Raw genomic sequence first — 20,265 nt, 5'->3', positions numbered from 1 at the left:
AGCTAACATACAGTCCTGCCTGGCTTATATTCAATCGGTGGGTTAGCTAACCTACAGTCCTGCTTGACTTATATTCTATCGGTGGGTTATAGCTAACCTACAGTCCTGCTTGACTTATATTCAATCGGTGGGTTAGCTAATCTACAGCCCTGCTTGATCTATATTCTATCGGTGGGTTAGCCAACCTACAATCCCTGCTTGATTTATATTCTGTCGATGGGTTAGCCAACCTACAGCCCTGCTTTACTTGTATTCTATCGGTGGGTTAGCCAATCTACAGCCCTGCTTGACTTATATTCTATCGATGGGTTAGCCAACCTACAATCCCTGCTTGATTTATATTCTGTCGATGGGTTAGCCAACCTACAGCCCTGCTTTACTTGTATTCTATCGGTGGGTTAGCCAACCTACAGCCCTGCTTGACTTATATTCTATCGGTGGGTTAGCCAACCTACAATCCCTGCTTGATTTATATTCTGTCGATGGGTTAGCCAACCTACAGCCCTGCTTTACTTGTATTCTATCGGTGGGTTAGCCAACCTACAGCCCTGCTTGACTTGTATTCTATCGGTGGGTTAGCCAACCTACAGCCCTGCTTGACTTGTATTCTATCAGTGGGTTAGCCAAACTACAGCCCTGCTTGACTTGTATTCTATCAGTGGGTTAGCCAAACTACAGCCCTGCTTGACTTGTATTCTATCGGTGGGTTAGCCGACCTACAATCCCCGCTTGACTTATATTTAGTGTTCCCATTTCTCCTTAGCTGTGAATTACAAGTGAAAAAAGGTAAGAAGCACTTAGGCGAAATAGAAATTTTATATTTTTCTGTTGTAAAATTATAATGAGGTGTTGTTACAATGATTAAGACAAAATAATTGTAAAATAATTTTTTATCAGTTTTTTCTTCTCCTTAAGCTATAAATTTAAAATATTGTAAAAAAATACATGAAGACAGAAAGCCATGCAACTAGTTCCACCTAATCATTCACAAATAAAAAATAAATGAAATAATATAATAATACTGAGATCTACATATCTGTTCTTGTTATATGTGTATATAAGGTTTAATTGCTATAAAAGCACAAACTACCACTTAATTATATGTTTACACAAGTTCCTTTTTCGCCTTAGTTCACTACAAATTTTACTAAGAGAAATGGGAATAATTTTATCTACCGTAATGGGCAGCTTAGGCGAAATGGGAACAAGACATATTTAGAGTTGCACAGTTCGTGCTTTTTGTAAGTAGAGGTGAAGTTCATTCTGCACGGACCCTAAAATCTCTGCATAACAACAAATACAATTAATGAATGGTTGAATAAATTTTATTATTCTTATGAAAAATAACAAGTAACAACAGAATAATAAATGTAACTTTGGTAAAACACAAACAGACAGTGAGAAAAAATGTCACAAAGTGTGCAGTATTAACATTTTCAAACCAATTCATATACAGCTATTGCAGAAGCCGTCTACACTCAACACCCCTTTATAAACCGGGTAACTGTCGTATCACTTCCTACTGTTTAACAGTTTATATAGGTTTCTCTGTATTACACATGTTTGATGGGAACTTATACATGTGTAGGAATAAATATTCAGAAAACACAAAAATGCATGAGTTTTGTTGAACACATTGCACGCGAGAATCTGACTTCGTAATTAAACCATTTGTTTGATTGTGAATGGTGTTCAAAATCTTCCTGAAAATTAAAATTTGACAATAAATGAGAGCACACATATAATACAGAAAAATACTGGTTTTCGATATCAGGCATTTCAGTTTTTCATTTGACTAATATGAGTATTCATAATGAACACTCGTTTCAAGTCAGTTTTATCTTAAAGAATTCAGAATAACTGATGATGAAGTATAGAAAACGCCGGCGCTTCTGTGCATGTATCCCAAAGTTAAAGCAACCAAAGGAACCATGCTGTGAGGATGATAACTAGTGTAATACTTATATTCATCGGTATATTGAAATATTTCCACATTTAATTGAAAATGAATCGTTGTTCAGACTGCTTGAATAAGTGCTTGTTGATTAAGTTCGTCGGTCCGTTTGTGGATAGTTTTTGTTTTCAGTTTATGGGCTATTTTCTTGTTGACGTCCACCAATGCTTGCTCCATAGCTTCTTCAGCCTTCTTATCACCTAGAAAAGACAAAACATAATTAATTTCGTTAAATGTTACGATAATGGATGTTACATATGTAATTTTGGTATGACATGTATATATATAGACTTATATAAGCTGTTTGCAGTAAATATAAGTCAAAAAATTCATGTCTCTAACCCTACTGTTCCGCCACTGATCTCTTTCTTAGACTACTATAAGGTATTGGTATGTACCTCTATTGGCAAGTAAAACAATGATTAGATAAAACATTCTTGTATTTTAAGGCTAATGCTTTCATATAGTTTTGTCCTTTTATATGTACAAATCAAAATATTTACCTAAAGCTTGTGCATGTGTCAGACCTTCCTCAAAAGACTTATGGGCATCTTTGTATTTCTTCATATTTACTGAAAATTAAAAAAAAAAATGGTTTAATAGATCTTTGTGTAGCAAATGAAGCCACTCGTGATTGTTTTCGTAAAAGCACAATGATTTGCAGAAGTCCAGGACGCAGATGCATGAAACTTTAAATTAATATTTGTGTACTTCGATTTGTCATTCGTTTCTGTCCTCTTTTTCAATTTTTTTGGGACTTAAAATATTTATGATTTGAATTTTCCATTTACACCGTACCATTACGCTGTTTTTCAACAATAAATAAATACTTTTTGAGTCTCGTGAACTTTTCAAATATTTCATCCTTGAAAACCTCGATAAGATTATTCAGTAAAATATTATATTTGGTTTGCATTGATTGTTTAGAAAAAATGTAAAAATATAGTATGAGTTTAAGATAAACAATACATGTTATTCTGATAAAGCCCCGTTGCGATGAAAATATTGAAAAGAAACCAACCATCGGCAAGACCAATCAGGACACATGCTTGTAGCTGAAGCCGCTTGTCCCCACACTCTTCGGAACACTGCAAAGATTTCCGTGCTGCATCTTTAGCATACAGGAAATGGGACAATGCTAGGAAGCAGTTTCCGATCTCGTGGAATAGTGATGCCGATTCCTTTGCTGTCTTGCACAGCGGAGCCTTCATTGTCAACCTGTATACAACAATCCGATTTAGTTATGATTTAGTTTGGAAGATTGTCATTAAAGCAAAGTTATCAAATTGTTTTCCAGAGTATCTAATGAAAAACGAATGATTTAAAATTTCGCAATTTAAAGAAAATATGTTTACAAAATTTAAAAGTATAATAATTCGATCAGTTGGCGCCGAGTCGGAGTCGGCGGAGGTATACAAGGCTTCCAAAGCACAAAGACAAAATGAAATTAAAAAATAGTTTGATCAAAAAACACATTAATATTGGTTGTAAAAGTAAAATAAATCGTTCGAGCTAAATCCATTGTAATCAAGCGATGTACCACAAGGTTGACATGTAATTTTCAGAGTCAACTCTAAATTTGTGGGTTCCAAATTTTTCATCGACTCCAATTCAAAACTCGCTGGTAGGTCTCTAGTCATTTCTCATCTTTAGTCCCGTGACGTCACACTAACTATCGTCGTGAACAGTCAATAACGAATGCCGAGCATGTAGGATATTAACATTTTGTCATTTTCAAAAATCTCAATAAAATTCTAAGTTTACAAACAAATCCAGTATGTCTGTCAAAACATTTACCATTAGCAGATGAAAAATGAGTTACTAGAACAACATTTTTTTTCTGAAAATGCAAAAGGCAACACTTCGCCCTATGGAGACTTTATTTTTCGTTTATTATTATTTAGTTTGGTTGTTGTTTTTTTATTACTTACGTTTCAAGAGCCTTTTGATGTTTCCCTTGTAACATGTAAACTCTGCCGATGTTACCTAAAGCTCGGAATCTACAAGATCTACTGTTTCTGTAATAGAACGTTGTTTTTCTTACTCTTTTGAGTATTTAATTGTAAAATACTTGTCTTGTGGATTGGAATACAATGATTAAACGATTCACATGTTTATTTGATTAACTATTATAACGGATCATTAACTGTATTCTATGGCGATATAACAGGAAAAAAAAACGCAAAAATGAAAACATATACAAGCAGTAAAACCTATAAGATCAGAAGCGTAGCTGAGGCCAAATTAAAGTGTAGGTCCAGGGTCCCCCCGAAAGTTCCGTGGAGAAAGCGTTTTAGAGCATCATTTATGCCACTCCTGGATGTATTTTATCTAAAAAAAAACAAAAAACCAAAAAAAAAAAAAAAAAAAAAATATTGGCAAAATTAAGTGCAGGCGAAAGCTTTTTTGCCTAACGGCAGCTACGCGCCTGAAGATTAACGTGTGTTGAGCTTCGACTGGTGCTCGGTTTACAATATTCAAAATTCAACCAGAAGATGTCTGATATTAAACAGATTTCAGGACATAAGGAGACACTAGAACATGTCTAATTTAAACAGATTTCAGGACATAAAGAGACCACAGAAGAAGCCTGATTTAAACAGATTTCAGGACATAAAGAGACACCAGAAGAAGTCTGATTTAAACACATTTCAGGACATAAAGAGACACCAGAAGAAGTCTGATTTAAACAGATTTCAGGACATAAAGAGACCACAGAAGAAGCCTGATTTAAACAGATTTCAGGTTTATAAAGGACTCGGTTTAGACAATGTTTTACTGCAGTTACTATCATGTAAAAACTTACAATTTGTCCCCTAAGGAAAGGTCAACATTATGATGTCTGAGTGCCTCGTCAAACTTTCGGGTCTGTACAGCACAGTTACCTCTATAACTGTGTATTACTGCCGTCATCTCATGTTTCTCTGGTACGTCTTCCTCAGAATATTTCTCCAATAATCGCAGGCAAGAATCACAACTTCCTATTGTTTCCTGTATCCAACCCATTTTGTAACCTGGTAATAATTTCAAAATTATGCATATTTTGCACTTTGATTACAGCAAAAACACAGAAAATTACTGTGAAATTGTCAATGAATGCTTAAGATTTACTTGCTCTGTAAACTATTTTTATCAATCAATTTGGTAATACAAGATCGATCGCTTAGTTTATTGCTAACGCGGTTTAAAATTATTATTACTCAAATTTTCAGTCAGACCTCTTCATATGATTTTTAAAGGTTTAAGGAGCGTGGTAAATATCTCATCGTACATTGAAGGCCATAGACTGCCTTAGACGTTGTTTTACAATATGTAGATAAGGCGCAAGGGAAATACCTTTTCGTACACTGAAGGAGTATAGACCGCCTTAGTTGTTTTTTTTATTTTGGTAAAGTTGTTGTCTCTGGCACAATCCACAGATTCATTTTTTCTATGTAATCTTTTGACCACGCCCTTACCTTCATTGATGTTTTCGATTTCTTTTTTGATATAATCGGTTACTGTCTGTCCTGCACTTTCAGGGGTTTCCCCGAATCCAGAAGGGGTCAGTTCATTGAAACTCTCCGTTTCTGAATCTGGAAGGACGAAACGACGTTCCTCAGGAATTCTAGACAGTCTTCTACTTTCTCTTCTTGAAAGTGCCACTGATGTGAAATTGAAATTTAATTTATTAGGTTCAAGTTTGACATGTTCCTTTGAACTTCGATGTTTGAAAGTCGGTGCACGTTTTTTCTCCACAAAATAATACGAAGAGTCAGCAGTTACCTTTGAGGTTGACGTGTCAACAGTTCTTGTCGAAAAAGATGAATTTAGAGACATTGTACTGGCTGATAATTTTTTGTTTGATTTCGATTTTCTAATCGTAGGCGGAGGCGGTAAAGGTCCGAGTCGATCCCAGTAGGAAACACGATCAAATAAGAAGCTCAAAGCGTTGTTAGCAATCGCTTCCAATGGCGTTCCCCAAACTGGAGCTGCAATGAAAAAAAATATCAGTTGTTAAAATCTGGTACGAATGTTTTATTTTCATGCTGCTAATGGTATTTAAAGTTATATCATTTTGTGATTTAGTTTCTTAGTATATGTGTAAATTCAAAATCGACTGCATCTGGCAATAATTGGTATTTCTTGCTTAAAATAACAATACATCATTGCTTAAACAAAAGCTGAAAAACACAAAAGCACACGTTAAACACACAAAAAAGGACAAACGAAAGTTAGCTCACTCAAACATCAAGTAAAACTCAACGTTTTACAGATCAAAATATGAAAACAGATCAGGATGGTATTGTGCTTATGATTTCTATGGTGGTACAGTCACATTAATGATACAAAACTGTTAATTATTAAAATAGTAGCAGGTTCACAATATTAAATGCAAAACACAAAAACTTCATGCACGGAAGTACCATCATCGCCAATTTTTGTATTTTGTGTTGTTTTCCCCTCTTGCCTTGACGTTTCGTCAAACTCTACATTGATTCTTGGAATTGGTGTCAGTGATGCCTCTCCTGCGTTTTCTATATCATCGTCTTTTGTGTCGTTTTTGTTGTTTCCGTCTTTATTTTCATCGGTCACTGTGGCTTCGTCATCTTTTTCCTCTTCTATTTTATCAGCAGTCTTTTCTTTTTTTGTTTTGGCGTTTGCTTTATTTGTTCGAGCTGGTATACAGGAATTCACAAATCATTTTGTGTAAATGTTTTAATTTGAACAATAATAAAAGATCGATTAAAGCTAGGTTAAAAAACTTCTTATGTTTCAATTTGAATATCCAAGTAAAAGTTCAGTGTTGTATTCATTCATATGCAAAAAGATAATACTGGGTTTTATAGAATCGACACATCTTGTATTTTCTTCAGTTACATAATTACCTTTAGTGTGTGTCGAACCAACGAGATGGAGGAAACAATAAGTACAATTATATTATGTATTGGGAGAAATTAATAAATTGCTATCTATGCAACGAGTGGCAGATTCAGAGACTTTTAAAAGGGAATTAATTCATCTTCGTTTAATCAGTGGCAATTCCAGGGAGATAACTGGAAATTGGAACTTCATTTTGTTGGACATTTTTTTATTTGGGAGGGGGTGCAAATATGAGCATATATAGCCAGCAAATCTATTATCTGCAAATTTTAACAATTTCAAAATTTGACCATTCGTAAGGGGCGGGCCACTTGTTATCTTTGGATCCGTCTATGGCAATGTCCATTTCTCGGCTCAAATGAAAAGCATTGTACATAACTATTGCCTGTTTGCAAAGACCTCTGAAGAGATTTTGATGAAATTTAGGAGAAAAATAATTATTTACTACAGGAATGCCTTAAAAACACAGTTTAATATTGCAAATCATGATGCTTGAAGACTTTGAGCCAAAGAACGTAAGCTGGCTGCATGAATTGGATAACGTCCGAAGTAAGTTACATTAGTTTAACCCTACCGGTGCACCTGGTCCATGCTCCCAGTTTTTGGTGGAGTCCGAGTTGCTCATTTACTTTTGTTGCTTTGTATGTGTGATTTTAGTTGCTTTATGTTCTTTTGTTGTGTATGTCTGTTTTCCATGTCTGGTCTTTGTCCCTGGATTACATTCTTTTGATTGCCGCTATAACCTTGGTTCCCTTGATTACTCTTTAACAGTTTCAAACTCCTCTCAACAGCAGAGTTTTCTCTATTACTGATACCTGCAGACAGGCCTTTCAAAAATTTCTGGAAATTTTTGGAATCAAACGTCGTTTTGATAACGTCGCATGTTTTATCTACCCCCTCCTCCCGGTTGGGATAAGGAAACCACCCGAACTAAAATATTAATTCCGTATCTTATAAATGAGAAAACGTTTTTCCGACTTGCAAGATTCTTACCTTTTTTTCTTAGGGTCTAAATGAGTTTCCAATATCAGACGTTGATTCGGAGGCGTCACACAGTTTATGAATACTTAAGACAGGCCGTGCTTTTCCTTGCAATGTTTTTTAGTTCTCACTAATGCCATGCTTTACTGGCAAAATTTATTAATATTACGAAAAAGTTGTGCTTTTATTGACATGATTTATTGAATACTTACGAGTTGCCGTGCTTTTACTGGCAAGTTTTTCGAGGTACTTTTTGTCGTCATAAAATTCTCCGATCGTTGATTTTACCAATCGGCTCTCCGGTCTCTTCTCTTGCATACCTTCGTCATCAGAAATATCATTTAGATCGGGAACGGATACGGCTTTAATCAAACTGATTGCTGGCGTCTTGTGGATTCTTATCAGCTGACATAATGGTCTTTGGTTAAAGGTTGCACTTGGAAGTTGTTTGACTTTTCTGTCTTGCACATGTTGGAATTTGAATGGCTTTGGATCGGGCTACAAACAAGAAATTGTAGTATGAGTCCAGGCAGATCCACTTTATCTTTCTACCTTATTACTTTTTGCAGTATGGCTTTCATCAGACAACTTTTGTTCTTCAAACATTTTAGAAAGTTCACTATTGTGCACATCTTATGGAAATCAACTCACTATCGACGACAATGTGTTCAGTTTTAAAGCTCAAAAACAAGTTATATTCATGGGGAAAATAAAATACAATAAGTCAATAATTTAGTTTTTAAGCTTTATGAATACTGTGTGATTTTATGTATAAACTGGATATTGACGCGTCTCAGTTTTGAATTGCCCATATTATAACTGTTGGAGCTCTGTAATGTGATACATTTATTCCTTTATATCATTTTGAAAGAGGTTGATACCAGTTTCGAAACAAATCACCATTCTTTTTCATTGCCATAATCGTTAATCAATCTGCCTTAGTGTGGATTGTAATAAGCTTGCACTAGAAACAACAACAGAGTAACTTTTCTGACTTATTAGCATGCGTCGGGAACGGCAAGAGATTAATGTTATACCTACCACTTTATGTATCAGATATGTAAGGTCTCCTGCAGGAGTCAGTTTCTGTCGCTTTCCTTGAAAACAAAGAACAATCATTTATGTATTAGTTTTTAGTTTTACTACACATGCTCGTTTGCGAATATAATACAAATAAAAATAATACAGCAAGACCCGGTTTCATAAAGAATCTTAAATTGAGATTTTCCTAAAATCTTTCCTCAACTCAAATTTCGACCAATCAAATCACTGAAATTTAAGATTAGGGGAAAATTTCTACTTGAGATTTCTTATGAAACCCACGTCTGAGTTAATAATGTTAAATAATCAATATTGTTTTTTAATTTTTTTAATGATACCAAACCGAAATGTCTTTTTATCATATATTGATGACACAAGCTATCGAGAAACAAACGTGCATCACTTATTCTTGGCGCACTTATTCTTGAAATAAGGTTATCTATTTAAAATCGTGTGAGCCACTTTTTAAATACATATAGATTACGTTTTCTTTTCATCGTTCTGATCGTTCCAGCACCAACTGTGTCCTATGTCTATTCACTTGTTGCGGATCAATGTTGGAAGGTTCGACGATTGTTCGAAAACTTTCTTAACTTGTGCAATATTTTGACAAAAATGAGCAAATGATAGACTGGGACCCCTATTATAAACATTTCTAAACCCGTCCGTTTAACGTGTTACTTTTCTAAATACCTTTGCCCTTCTTCAACTTATTAATTTCATGTTCTGATTTCTTCATGCCTTCTATAAATGCTTTGTTCCTAGGGTAAACCTTGTGTCCTCTGTTGTAGTATATATAGGCCAAGTCATAATCCTGTGTCTGGTACAGGATATCTGCTTTCTGCAGTAATGCCTGAAAATAGTGACGTTATTCTTATTACATTAAAGATATTAATTATTCGTTTGTACTATATTTACTCGAATACAATTAAAACGAGTTTGTGCCATGTCCTAACGCATTGAAACCCCTATAATGCATCAATACTTGCGTTGGTCCGTCTAGACATCATCTTTTCATCCATTCTCTATACAAACTTACTTCAGTTACGGTCATGGAAGCTTGTAAAGCTTCTGCAAAGTTGATACTAAATTGTCACGGTCAGCTATTGTTTGACATATCAAGTCAAAAGACATATAAGTTATGTACCATATTTTTTTTCGAAACTCGTAAGCCTATGTCAATTTGCTTTCCATCAATAACGCCTAGCGGAAATTGTATTGAGCTTGGGATTTGGGTGAAATTTTGCTCATGACTGTATATGTAAATCATGCCAAGTTCCAATGAAAGTGAGTATAAAGCCGGGTAAATGAATACATGTATATAAAAGTTAATGATTTTTTGTCAGTTCAATCAATTGCATGAAAATAATTGAATAAAATGTCATCGTCTTATGGTACCAATATTCATAAAGTACCACTTTAATTAGGATTATATGGCCTTCAACCTTCATCATACCCTTTTGTTGAATTGAAAACATTTCATATTTTACTAATCTTGTAGATTATCTAATTACAAGTAAAATGCATTTATCTCATAATTCACTTATATACTTTTTAATGGTTTAAAATTCGTTTAAAATAGGTTGTTAAGTAAACGTTTGACGTTAGCATAAAACTCTTTATATCTTTCTAATTGCTTTCTTCTGTATTTGATCACTGTACATTAGAAACCACTGTCAACCACAGGTTGTGCTTATGAAAACAGTAAATAAATATATAGGCCACCTGTTACGGTGATTTACGAAGTGTTTTATGTACCTATCAGGAACCTAGCCAAAAGTCGTGAATAGAGTTCTCCATTGCATACATGTACCTGTCAAAATTCCATTGTAGGTAATTTGGTACTGGAAAAGTACTTATGCGGAGATTTAAAATTATGTTTAGTTTCAGTGCGTTTTAAAATGACATTTTATCTAATACTTTTATGTCAGTAATGCAAAACTTATGTAATTTGTTTATTATGATCCAAAATATGGAGTGACTCTTTACTTATCTGGTTTACGATCTCCTTTCCGGCCATTCAACATTATTAACTTGTTTCTCGGTATCGCTCACACACTAAGTCAACTTGAAAGAAATGCAGTTTGATCTTTTCTAGTATACTTTTACACTATTTTTTAATGATCTGATTAAACAATATCAAAACAAGAGTGGTCACTCGTTTTTAAGAAATTCTTAAATAATCGTTTAACGAAAAAAAAAAAACAAAAAAACAAAAAAACAAAAAACGACCAATTCACATAATGAGTTCAATTTTAATTTTTGCAATATTTTGGACAACCTGGTAATAAAAAAACCGTGAATAATGTTAGTCTTTCTGGACAAGGGAAGTTCTGAAGTGCAAGTTTGTTTTATGTTTATACCAAACACATAAGTACCACCCCATAATAAATGAACAAAACCGAAACAAACCAAAGATAAAAACAAACAAACAAACAAAACTAATAAAAACAAAATATAACAATAATAGACCGTGATCTTATTTAAAGACTGCAGTGTAGTGTTGAACCAGAAGATTTAATTTTCAAAATGTTTCAGCATGGTTAACAACGGGAGTCCAATGAGTGCCATAAAATTGTATAAGAAAGAAATGATGGGGAAAATATTCCACATCTTTCTCTGCGTTTTTTTCCCAAAAACAGATTTTTATGTGTTATATTTGACGTTAATTTCGCCTAATTCATCTGACATGTTAAATACTGTTCCATTTTTGTTGTTAGAACAATAAGGGGAACTTACTATATTAGTTAAATATATCAACGAGTGAACAACCAGTTACTTTCACTAATGCATTAACTCCAAAATCATTTTTAACAGTTTATTGCACAACGATTTTTATGGTTATATGCTTGCATCAAATAATTGCATTCGTTCCTGAACACAAATAACAGATTTTTTTAAAACGATATTTTAAAGGATCCCCTATTTCTTTACCATACATAGAAGACAGATACATGTATCGCCGGAATTCCTTGCCATACATAGAAGACAGATACATGTATCGCCGGAATTCCTTGCAAAACTATATAAAAATGAATACATAAGATCACTTACCTTACTTACAATAAGTTAATATTTAAGTCAAAATTGTAAATATTGAACAGATTTTCATGATAAATGGAATAAGAACCGATCAAGAACTAATCTCTTAACACATAAACCTCTTAATATAAGAATCCAGGGTACTATTCCTGTACGTTCTCAATGTTTAAATCCCTATAATCCCATCTTAAATCTAGATTTATTTACAAAATCAGAAAATAGACTCTCGCAGTACAAAATGTATATATTTTAATCGCATTTCAATACAGTAAGATAAGGTACACAAGGAAACTTTCAATAGATATATTGATTCTGGCTTGTTTACTTATTGAAGTAGTATACTAAATGATTTTGAAACTTTTGTCAATGGTATCACAATCAGCATGACGTCGATATCGAACAGTGAAGTTTGTAAATGACTTCTCTGAATCAACCGAGTCCATAAAAGACTATTCAAAAAGTCAATAAAGAAAATAACGGAATGTGGTCCAAATATGAATGGTTTTACAATACAATGCGATTCACCACTATAAAGTTAACATTAATAAGTTTGTTTTAAGTCTGTATTTGGAACTCTGTAATTTTTTTTATGAAAAATAACATGTTAAATCTACTGATGTAATTGACTTTTCGTTTCTGTGCGAGATTGAACCGAATTGGGTCAAAATCATTTAAGGTAGACAACACCCTGCATCCCCCCCCAAAAAAATCAACCGGAAAAGATTTGAAATAATTTGGGTTGACTTCCGTTTTAATTTCACACTAATACTTGTTTGGATTTAGTAAATACTAAAAAAAGTCACGAGTGATTTATCTCAAAATTAAGAATTATGTTATTTTTGCAAAATATGAAGAATTATGTAAATAAATTAACATATATGTTAAAGCCATTCATTACTTGATGAAAACCCCTCGGGAACTATTGTGTTTGTTCATGTTCGTGAAATAACAAATTGTTATTTAACTGAAGGATTTTTATAGCAGTCTACTATACAAACCGTTATTTGACTATACATTTTATAAAAAGGAAGAGTGAAAATGAACCATAAGTGATGAATTTATAGATAATTTACTTTAAAAGCCAATGAAGGTCTTATATATCACTAACTTTTGTTGTAATGGACCAACGCGAAGCTCATAACGAATTATGATTGACGTTGTTTGTGAAAGGTGAAAGTCTGAGCAGATCTCTTAGTGATGCTACCGGAAGTAACTTTATATTGACCGAATGTTCCATTGATTCTGAAAATCTTGAAATTCAATTTGCATCAAAAATAGAAATCACGAAAATAATGAGAGAGCACTTTAACAAAGGAATATCCCTAAGTTCCTACTGAAAATATATGTATTAAGTTTCTAATATTTAAACACTTATAATTTTCATGACTGGTAATTAAAATACATTATTAAGCGAATACAAACTAAGTATTTCACTTCAGTAGGTTTGAGTTTTAAATCAGTGGGATTTTGATACAGCTTTTAAAACACAAATGGATTTTGTGAAAGGATTGTAATATGCGTATAGAACAAGGAAAGAAAAAGAATTCAATAACAAGAAACTTAATGAATTTCAAAACATCTTTGCTTCAAAAGAGAGCATAATCGAATTCTGATTTCACATCGGAAATCATTACTTTCGAAAACCGTTTATTTACTAATATTGTTTTTCATTTTATCAGCAAAAGGGCAAAGTAGTTAAAGTTGAGCTGGTTAACAGCCTACAAGGTTTTTTTTCTAAACTCTGAATATCTGGCTCGTTTGATCCGGTTTGACAAATAAAGTGTAATAACAAAATAACCGGACTGATAAACTCTAGGTAATAGTAAAAAAGAAATGGTCAAAAGAGGAAGTCCGTATAACAAATGGGAATATCAAGGCAAAAACTGGAAAAATGGAATCTTTTCATCACCGCGATATTCCTGAGTTAGTACAATTTTCCTCCATTTTGGTGAACTCACTCTGGTATATTGCATTTACAAACATGCAGCATTAAATTACCATAGGGCATAGTTACAAAATTAGACTGGTTAAAAAAAGCTCTACAGCGAACAGGGAGCATTAAATTACCACAGGGCATACTTAGAAAAAAAGAGTGGTCAAAAACAACTCTACAGCAAACAGGCAGCATTAAATTACCATAGGGCATAGTTACAAAAAAGAGTGCTCAAAAACAGCACTACAGCAAACAGGCAGCATTAAATTACCATAGGGCATAGTTACAAAAAAGAGTGCTCAAAAACAGCACTACAGCAAACAGGCAGAATTAAATTACCATAGGGCATAGTTACAAAATTAGACTGGTTAAAAAAAGCTCTACAGCAAACAGGCAGCATTAAATTACCACAGGGCATAGTTACAAAAAAGAGTGCTCAAAAACAGCACTACAGCAAACAGGCAGAATTAAATTACCACAGGGCATAGTTAGAAAAGTCAGCAGTCAAAGACAACTCTACAGCAAACAGGCAGCATTAAATTACCACATGGCATAGTTACAAAAAAAAAGAGTGATCAAAAACAGCATTAAATTACCACTGGGCATAATTACAAAAAAGAGTGGTCAAAAATAACTCTACAACAAACAGGCAGCATTAAATTACCACAGGGCATAGTTAGAAAAGTCAGTGGTCAAATACAGCTCTACAGAAGATACATTAATGAAATGATGAAGATCCATTGTCTAAAATATTTTAGTCAGAAACATTATGTTTCTGAATAAGATCTGGATATCAGAAATAATACTTTTTCATGCAGCGTACGAAACGCCAGGGCTCTTAGGCAACAATGTTGTATTAAACAGCCAGAATAGTGACTACTAAATTTAGACACAATATGCTGGTACATGTGTATAATACAGAAAATGAAAGGGACATTTGTACTGTTAAAAACCGATCATCTAAAACAAATGATGATGATGGCTCTTTCATGTCCATAACTACTCTCACGGGTCTAATACGGAGTGAAATTAGTACAGTTTGCATGTCAGAAGTGGGATCCGAAAACACACTTGGATCCGGAAGAAAATGATTGCTCCCATATATATTAGAGGGGAAATGTTAACTAGATAGCTCGGGAATTCAGATATGGCGGGAAAATTGTCGCGGATATTTAATATTCATTCACCACCCAGTAAGAAAAAAGTCGCATAGAAATGGAAAACAACAAGATCCGACAATCAAAAGTACATCAAACACCAAATGCATTTTAGATTGTTATGTAATTTTTGTAAAGAACATACCTGCTCTTATTAAGTGTATATTATTTCCATGAGAGTCCTTGCATGAATGACCAGTGAATACTTAATTAATATAGATTCTTTCAGTAACGCACTTTATAATAAAAGTATATTTAATTTAGGCTCATATCACGATTTGTGTTACATAATATCATGCTGATATTTACCGACTTTCCATTTGCATTCATTTTAGATCAATTATAACTATAAAAAACAGAAGCAATAACTGAGTCCAATATTGAATGTATTAATGATCGCATCATATAAAATCTTTTTAAAAGTACGTGTTTAATTTGTAAGTAATTCGTGATCTTTTCAATATAAAGAAAAGGAAAGAGTACTCCACCAATCCCCCACATCATTGCATGGAAAATCTGAAATTAAACAGTGGCCACATACACAGATTAATTTGTACTTCGTTGCATCCATTCAAAGAACTATGTCGAATTTAAAATGGTTTCTGTATTCAAAGTTATACTTGAGAATATTTCATGGGAACATATGATCTATAGTGTCTAGTTACTTAAAATATCATTTAGCCTTAAATTTTAATTAAAATGTAATGTAATCCTAAATTTTCTTCATGCAGAGTTAATTATCAAAATTACTATATTAATTATATGTAGTGTAGTCATGATTCGATATAGGAAAAATTGTTCAGTTCGAATAAATCAGTTTGTTCTAAAAAAGTGCGCTGTTTTCTATGTTTTATTCTGTTATTTCAACACAATCGGTTCACACACTGGGTCACACACGATATCATCGGTTGCAGAAAGGAGAATTTCTTCTTGAATTATTTGCCAGAATCGCAGTATAACGCGGATCTACCAGGTGGCACTAATAATTTTAGTAAACTTTAAATCAGAATAAATAACTCTTTGGCGTAAAGATATAGATTACATATTATATCCAGTGAACGGACGTCTTGGACTCAAAGTCTGTTCCAAAGTTCGCTCCAGAACAGGGGGGGACTTGGATTTCATGACGACACTTTAAGCATACATGCTGGACACTGGTACTACATTGTATTCAACTGTTATTATTATCCTTGCAATAGATTATCTGAAGTATACCCATCTAACCAGTTTCTACGTATTTTCATCTGACTTGTGTTAACGCCTGATTTAAGTGTGGTTAGCAAACTGATAAACATTTACAATTTCTATAATGCACGCAGTATTACTAAGTCTGTCATGAAAATATAATATGAATATTTTACATTGGCTTTAAACGTTTTACAAATATTGCTTTTTAAAATTGATCGTTTCGTTTATTTTGTTGTTGCTGAAGGTTTAGATTTGCAATGTTGTTATAAGTCAAGCAAAACTCAAACGGTAAAATACTGCAGAATAGGATAATTAAATACCAAGTGTCATGTATAAAGGCCGGGACAAAAACAAATCTAAAGGAATACTTAACCTGTCCATGGTCCCTGATATGTGAAAAAAACATCATGCGTGTACTAATCTGTTGATAAATCATACATAAAACTAGCAAAGAGAAGGCTGAACATTTCAATAATCAAACATCAGATATTTCGATACCCTGATACCGACAATAAAATTATATTAACATATATATACACAACAAACGAGCTCTTTTAACAGATAAATCTACAAATGATATTGATATTCTAGCCCTTTCAGGAACCTTTCTCTTCAATTAACAGGCAATTGTTGTCCAACATGTATTGATGAATACGATTTAGACTTAATGTCTAAGAAGTATGGTATTTATACTATTACCATCGTTTTTGTCCAAGAAGTCTGAACTCATCTACTAAGAAAGTGGAATGGAAGGAATAGACCTAAGGGCCCTTATTTCACGTCTATACCCATAGTACAAACGCGAATCCAGATACATTGGAAAGGAGGCTTTGAGGCTATAATTTCGTTGTTATTGCCTAAATTTTGCACAAAATTTGTCCAACAAAAAAGGGGCCCGCAACCTCGGAAACCCTAAATACTCCAATGGCAATAAAATATAGATAAAACTCTCCTTTGTTTCAATGCAATTTCTGCTAATTAATAACTTACAAACTCCCAGCTCATATTCCTGATTAAAGACGACACAAGTATAAACTTCCTACAGTGAATCAAAATCTACATAAATGTAAGGAAATCCGTACTCAATCACTCATCACATCATCGGCTCGGTATATTTAAAATAATATTTGTATTGCAATTTGAAATATGAGGACGACCGGTCTTTTGAATGTTTTTAATTTTCGAAATTATACAGGTATTACAATGAAGAACTGTTCATTATGTTGAACTGCAATCGACATTTGGCATGCTCCAAAAACTACTGTCAATAATTCTTTCCCATTTAAAGCAACAATGGCGGGAATTTGGTGTTTCATAAACACTGTAATTATATTCAATATTAAACGATTATTCACGGAAAATTAGACACTATAGGTAAAAGGTATAGATTATTATCCGTACTTTTAAATCTTTTGAAAAATTCCTATTTATAACTGATCAAAGATATATAAAAGTTTAAATATTGCAAAAAGCCATTTAATAGTATATTCACACGTGCAAATAGGCCACCAGCAAATTTCTTTCGTCTTTGAAAATGTTGTCGGATAAATATGGGAACCAGTCCACGCTTAGTGGGCGCAAATACATATAAGGTTCTTAAAATAATGATCTAAGATCATCTGTGGTGAGACAGTCATAAATTCCGAAGTTGCATACTTGTAGCATACAACATTTCATAATTAAATGCTATTTGCAATAAGCTTTCTGATTGGTTTGTTCTATTTGAGCAAACCAGGTTATTTTGTATAATGTGGCTTGGTACTAAGAGGTCATAAACGTCGACGCGTCTGGTCCGCATTATCTCAAACGAAATAACGTTTTGATATTTGTTCATTCACACATTAGAAATTAAATTTTAAGGAATGTTATTTTGAACAGGTTATACTCAATAGCCTGGTCTGGGCCAGCTTACACTTTTTGTAAACCGCCACAAACCAGGTTATTTCGTATATCATGTCCAAAAATTGGAAGCATTATTCAAATATACAGTTGCTGTTGGTTTTGTAATAAGAAAATTTTATAATGTAAGAAGTTGTTTAAATGTCATTCATAAAATTGCATAAGCTAAGCAGTATCGCGACTTCTACTTAATGCTCAGAATTCATTAGGTGGCACAAATACCCATAAATACTTACTCTGGCCATTTAAAGGAGCGGTCTTTGACCTCAGCGCAGACTTATGTGCGGGAAACCGGTAGTTCAACCTAATAGTTTTGTTTAAAGGTATTATTTTAATCTTATTTATTTATTTACATGTAATGTGTTTTAGTTAAAAGAAAAAATGGCATTTTTCAATATAGTGTTGTGTGCTTACTTTATAAAAAAATCCTAAAAACGGGGTTGATATGGACAAAATTCGAAGAATGAACTTTTGCAAACCAGAAATCAAAATCAAACGGCATACAAAAAATATGATTAAAAAATGCACATATATGTCATAGAAAAACTGGTGAACAAGCCAGCATTTCCTTCTATTTTATAACACCCGTCGTGATCGTCATGTCAAAGCTTAGAATCGATATTTATATGCCGTATAACAATAATCACTCACCTCTTTATATAAGTTGTTCAAATGCAAAGCTGTTTCTATGTCATCAACTGCTTTCCTTACATTTTTCGACCCCAAATGACATTTTGATCTGTTAACTAAAGCTTTTAGATCTCGTGGGTAAAGACTGAGAGCCTATTCAAAATGAAATGTAATAAGTAAGATGTTTTTAAAAAAATGCATTGAAGAAATGGGAAACACTCTGTGGTTCATACCACATATACACATAGACCGAAATAGACATTGAAAAATATATATTGAGTCGTACGATCCACCTGTGAATCCTGTGTATCATGATTTACATGTCTGCATGATATATTTGTATTAGAACAATAACAAGTGAATTTTGTATGTTATTCATGCGAGATCGTGTTTCATAATGATAGATGTATCATGCAAGCTTAATTAATTCGTACACCAGTCAAATAACGCTGCATATCTGGTAGTATAATCCGATTTACTAATTGTCCAAATCATACATGTAGTATTTTAAAATATAATAATACTGTATATTTTCATGTATAGAGGAGGACGAGACAGGAAAGCTATAATAATAAGTATTGTACATTCTTGTAGTTAAAATTATTAACTAGCAAGCGCGAAACGAACTACATAATAGGAATGGAAATAGTTTTTATATCGAACGCGTCATTAAAATGTTGCAGCTTTGGGGAAATAAATTTGTAAAAACATTTTTGTTCGTGGAACAGTATGTGAATTTTAACACATAAAAAATATATTTTGTCAGGTATTAAAGCCAAGTTATAAAGACATAAAGCAGTTATTATTCCACCAGTCCTTACATTGGGTGTAGTACGACTAGAAAAGAGTTTTGCACATATTCACGTCGCCATTATCAATGTTTACGTCAATACGACGCTTACCTCCGAGTATTTCTGGATCGCTCCCTCTAAATTACTTTTCTCCAACTGCTCATCTCCCTCCTTACGGTACACTTCATTCAGAACTTGTGACTTCCGGTTTAAGTATTTTGCTGACATTTTATTCTCCTCAGATTACGCGATACACAAAATCTCACTTGAAGCTATGAGCGAATACAGGATAACTTTTGTTTGTTTTTAGTGTGAAAGGACTCCCTTTCTGTCCAGTTTTCTTATTATCTGTTCATTCAATTTCTTAAAATTATATATCATTCCGAAGTGTCGAAGTGTTAACGCTTTCGCCTTGTTTAAGATGTTAGCAGTTTTTAATTGTTCAGAATTCTTGCTCACAATATGAATATTCCCTATATGACGACTGTACAAACACCCCTTTATTCACTTATTTAAACACAGAATACTCACAGATCGTCAGTCACAGTCGCCATGATATCAATACACCGTCGTTGCCTTCCAGTGAGATTGAAAAGCCGATTTCCATTGCAGAATCACTGCAGTTCTGATAGGCTAAGCCAATTGCAGAGATCTAATCCGCATGACCGTGATGCCTTCCAATAACTAACATTTCGTTTATTAAATATTTGGGTATTAAAAGAAAGAACATTTGTATTTTATTATTTTAATCTGATTTAATCCTTCTTGGAGACTGTTGCATGATAT

The 20,265-nt window shown here is 33.4% G+C and overlaps 1 protein-coding gene across 5 annotated transcripts; it reads right to left on the bottom strand.

Moving 5' to 3' along the window:
• Window positions 1–1,307: 1,307 nt before the first annotated feature.
• LOC148611078 (outer dynein arm-docking complex subunit 4-like) lies at window positions 1,308–20,023 on the bottom strand. 5 transcript variants are annotated; one of them, XM_088591191.1, is made up of 11 exons: window positions 19,591–20,023; window positions 18,710–18,841; window positions 9,533–9,692; window positions 8,840–8,895; window positions 8,011–8,296; window positions 5,413–5,925; window positions 4,761–4,968; window positions 3,886–3,972; window positions 2,976–3,172; window positions 2,458–2,526; window positions 1,308–2,154 (listed from the first exon to the last, which is right to left on the bottom strand). In XM_088591191.1, exons 1-11 carry the CDS (start codon window positions 19,705–19,707, stop codon window positions 2,018–2,020), a joined length of 1,962 nt encoding a protein of 653 aa, XP_088447317.1. In that variant the 5' UTR covers window positions 19,708–20,023; the 3' UTR covers window positions 1,308–2,017. The 5 variants fall into 5 exon arrangements, with proteins under 5 accessions (XP_088447317.1, XP_088447318.1, XP_088447320.1 ...); XM_088591192.1 differs by lacking the exons at window positions 18,710–18,841; window positions 19,591–20,023 and adding an exon at window positions 17,150–17,400; XM_088591194.1 differs by lacking the exons at window positions 18,710–18,841; window positions 19,591–20,023 and adding an exon at window positions 15,117–15,251.
• Between the last annotated feature and the right edge of the window lie 242 nt (window positions 20,024–20,265).

Source organism: Perna viridis, chromosome 7 (assembly GCF_037379345.1).
Source record: "Perna viridis isolate PV_CMFRI_1.1 ecotype Kerala chromosome 7, ASM3737934v1, whole genome shotgun sequence".
NCBI lineage: Eukaryota > Metazoa > Mollusca > Bivalvia > Mytilida > Mytilidae > Perna > Perna viridis.
The sequence above is the reverse complement of the archived record's forward strand: the minus strand, read 5'-3'. Positions and strand labels throughout refer to the sequence as shown.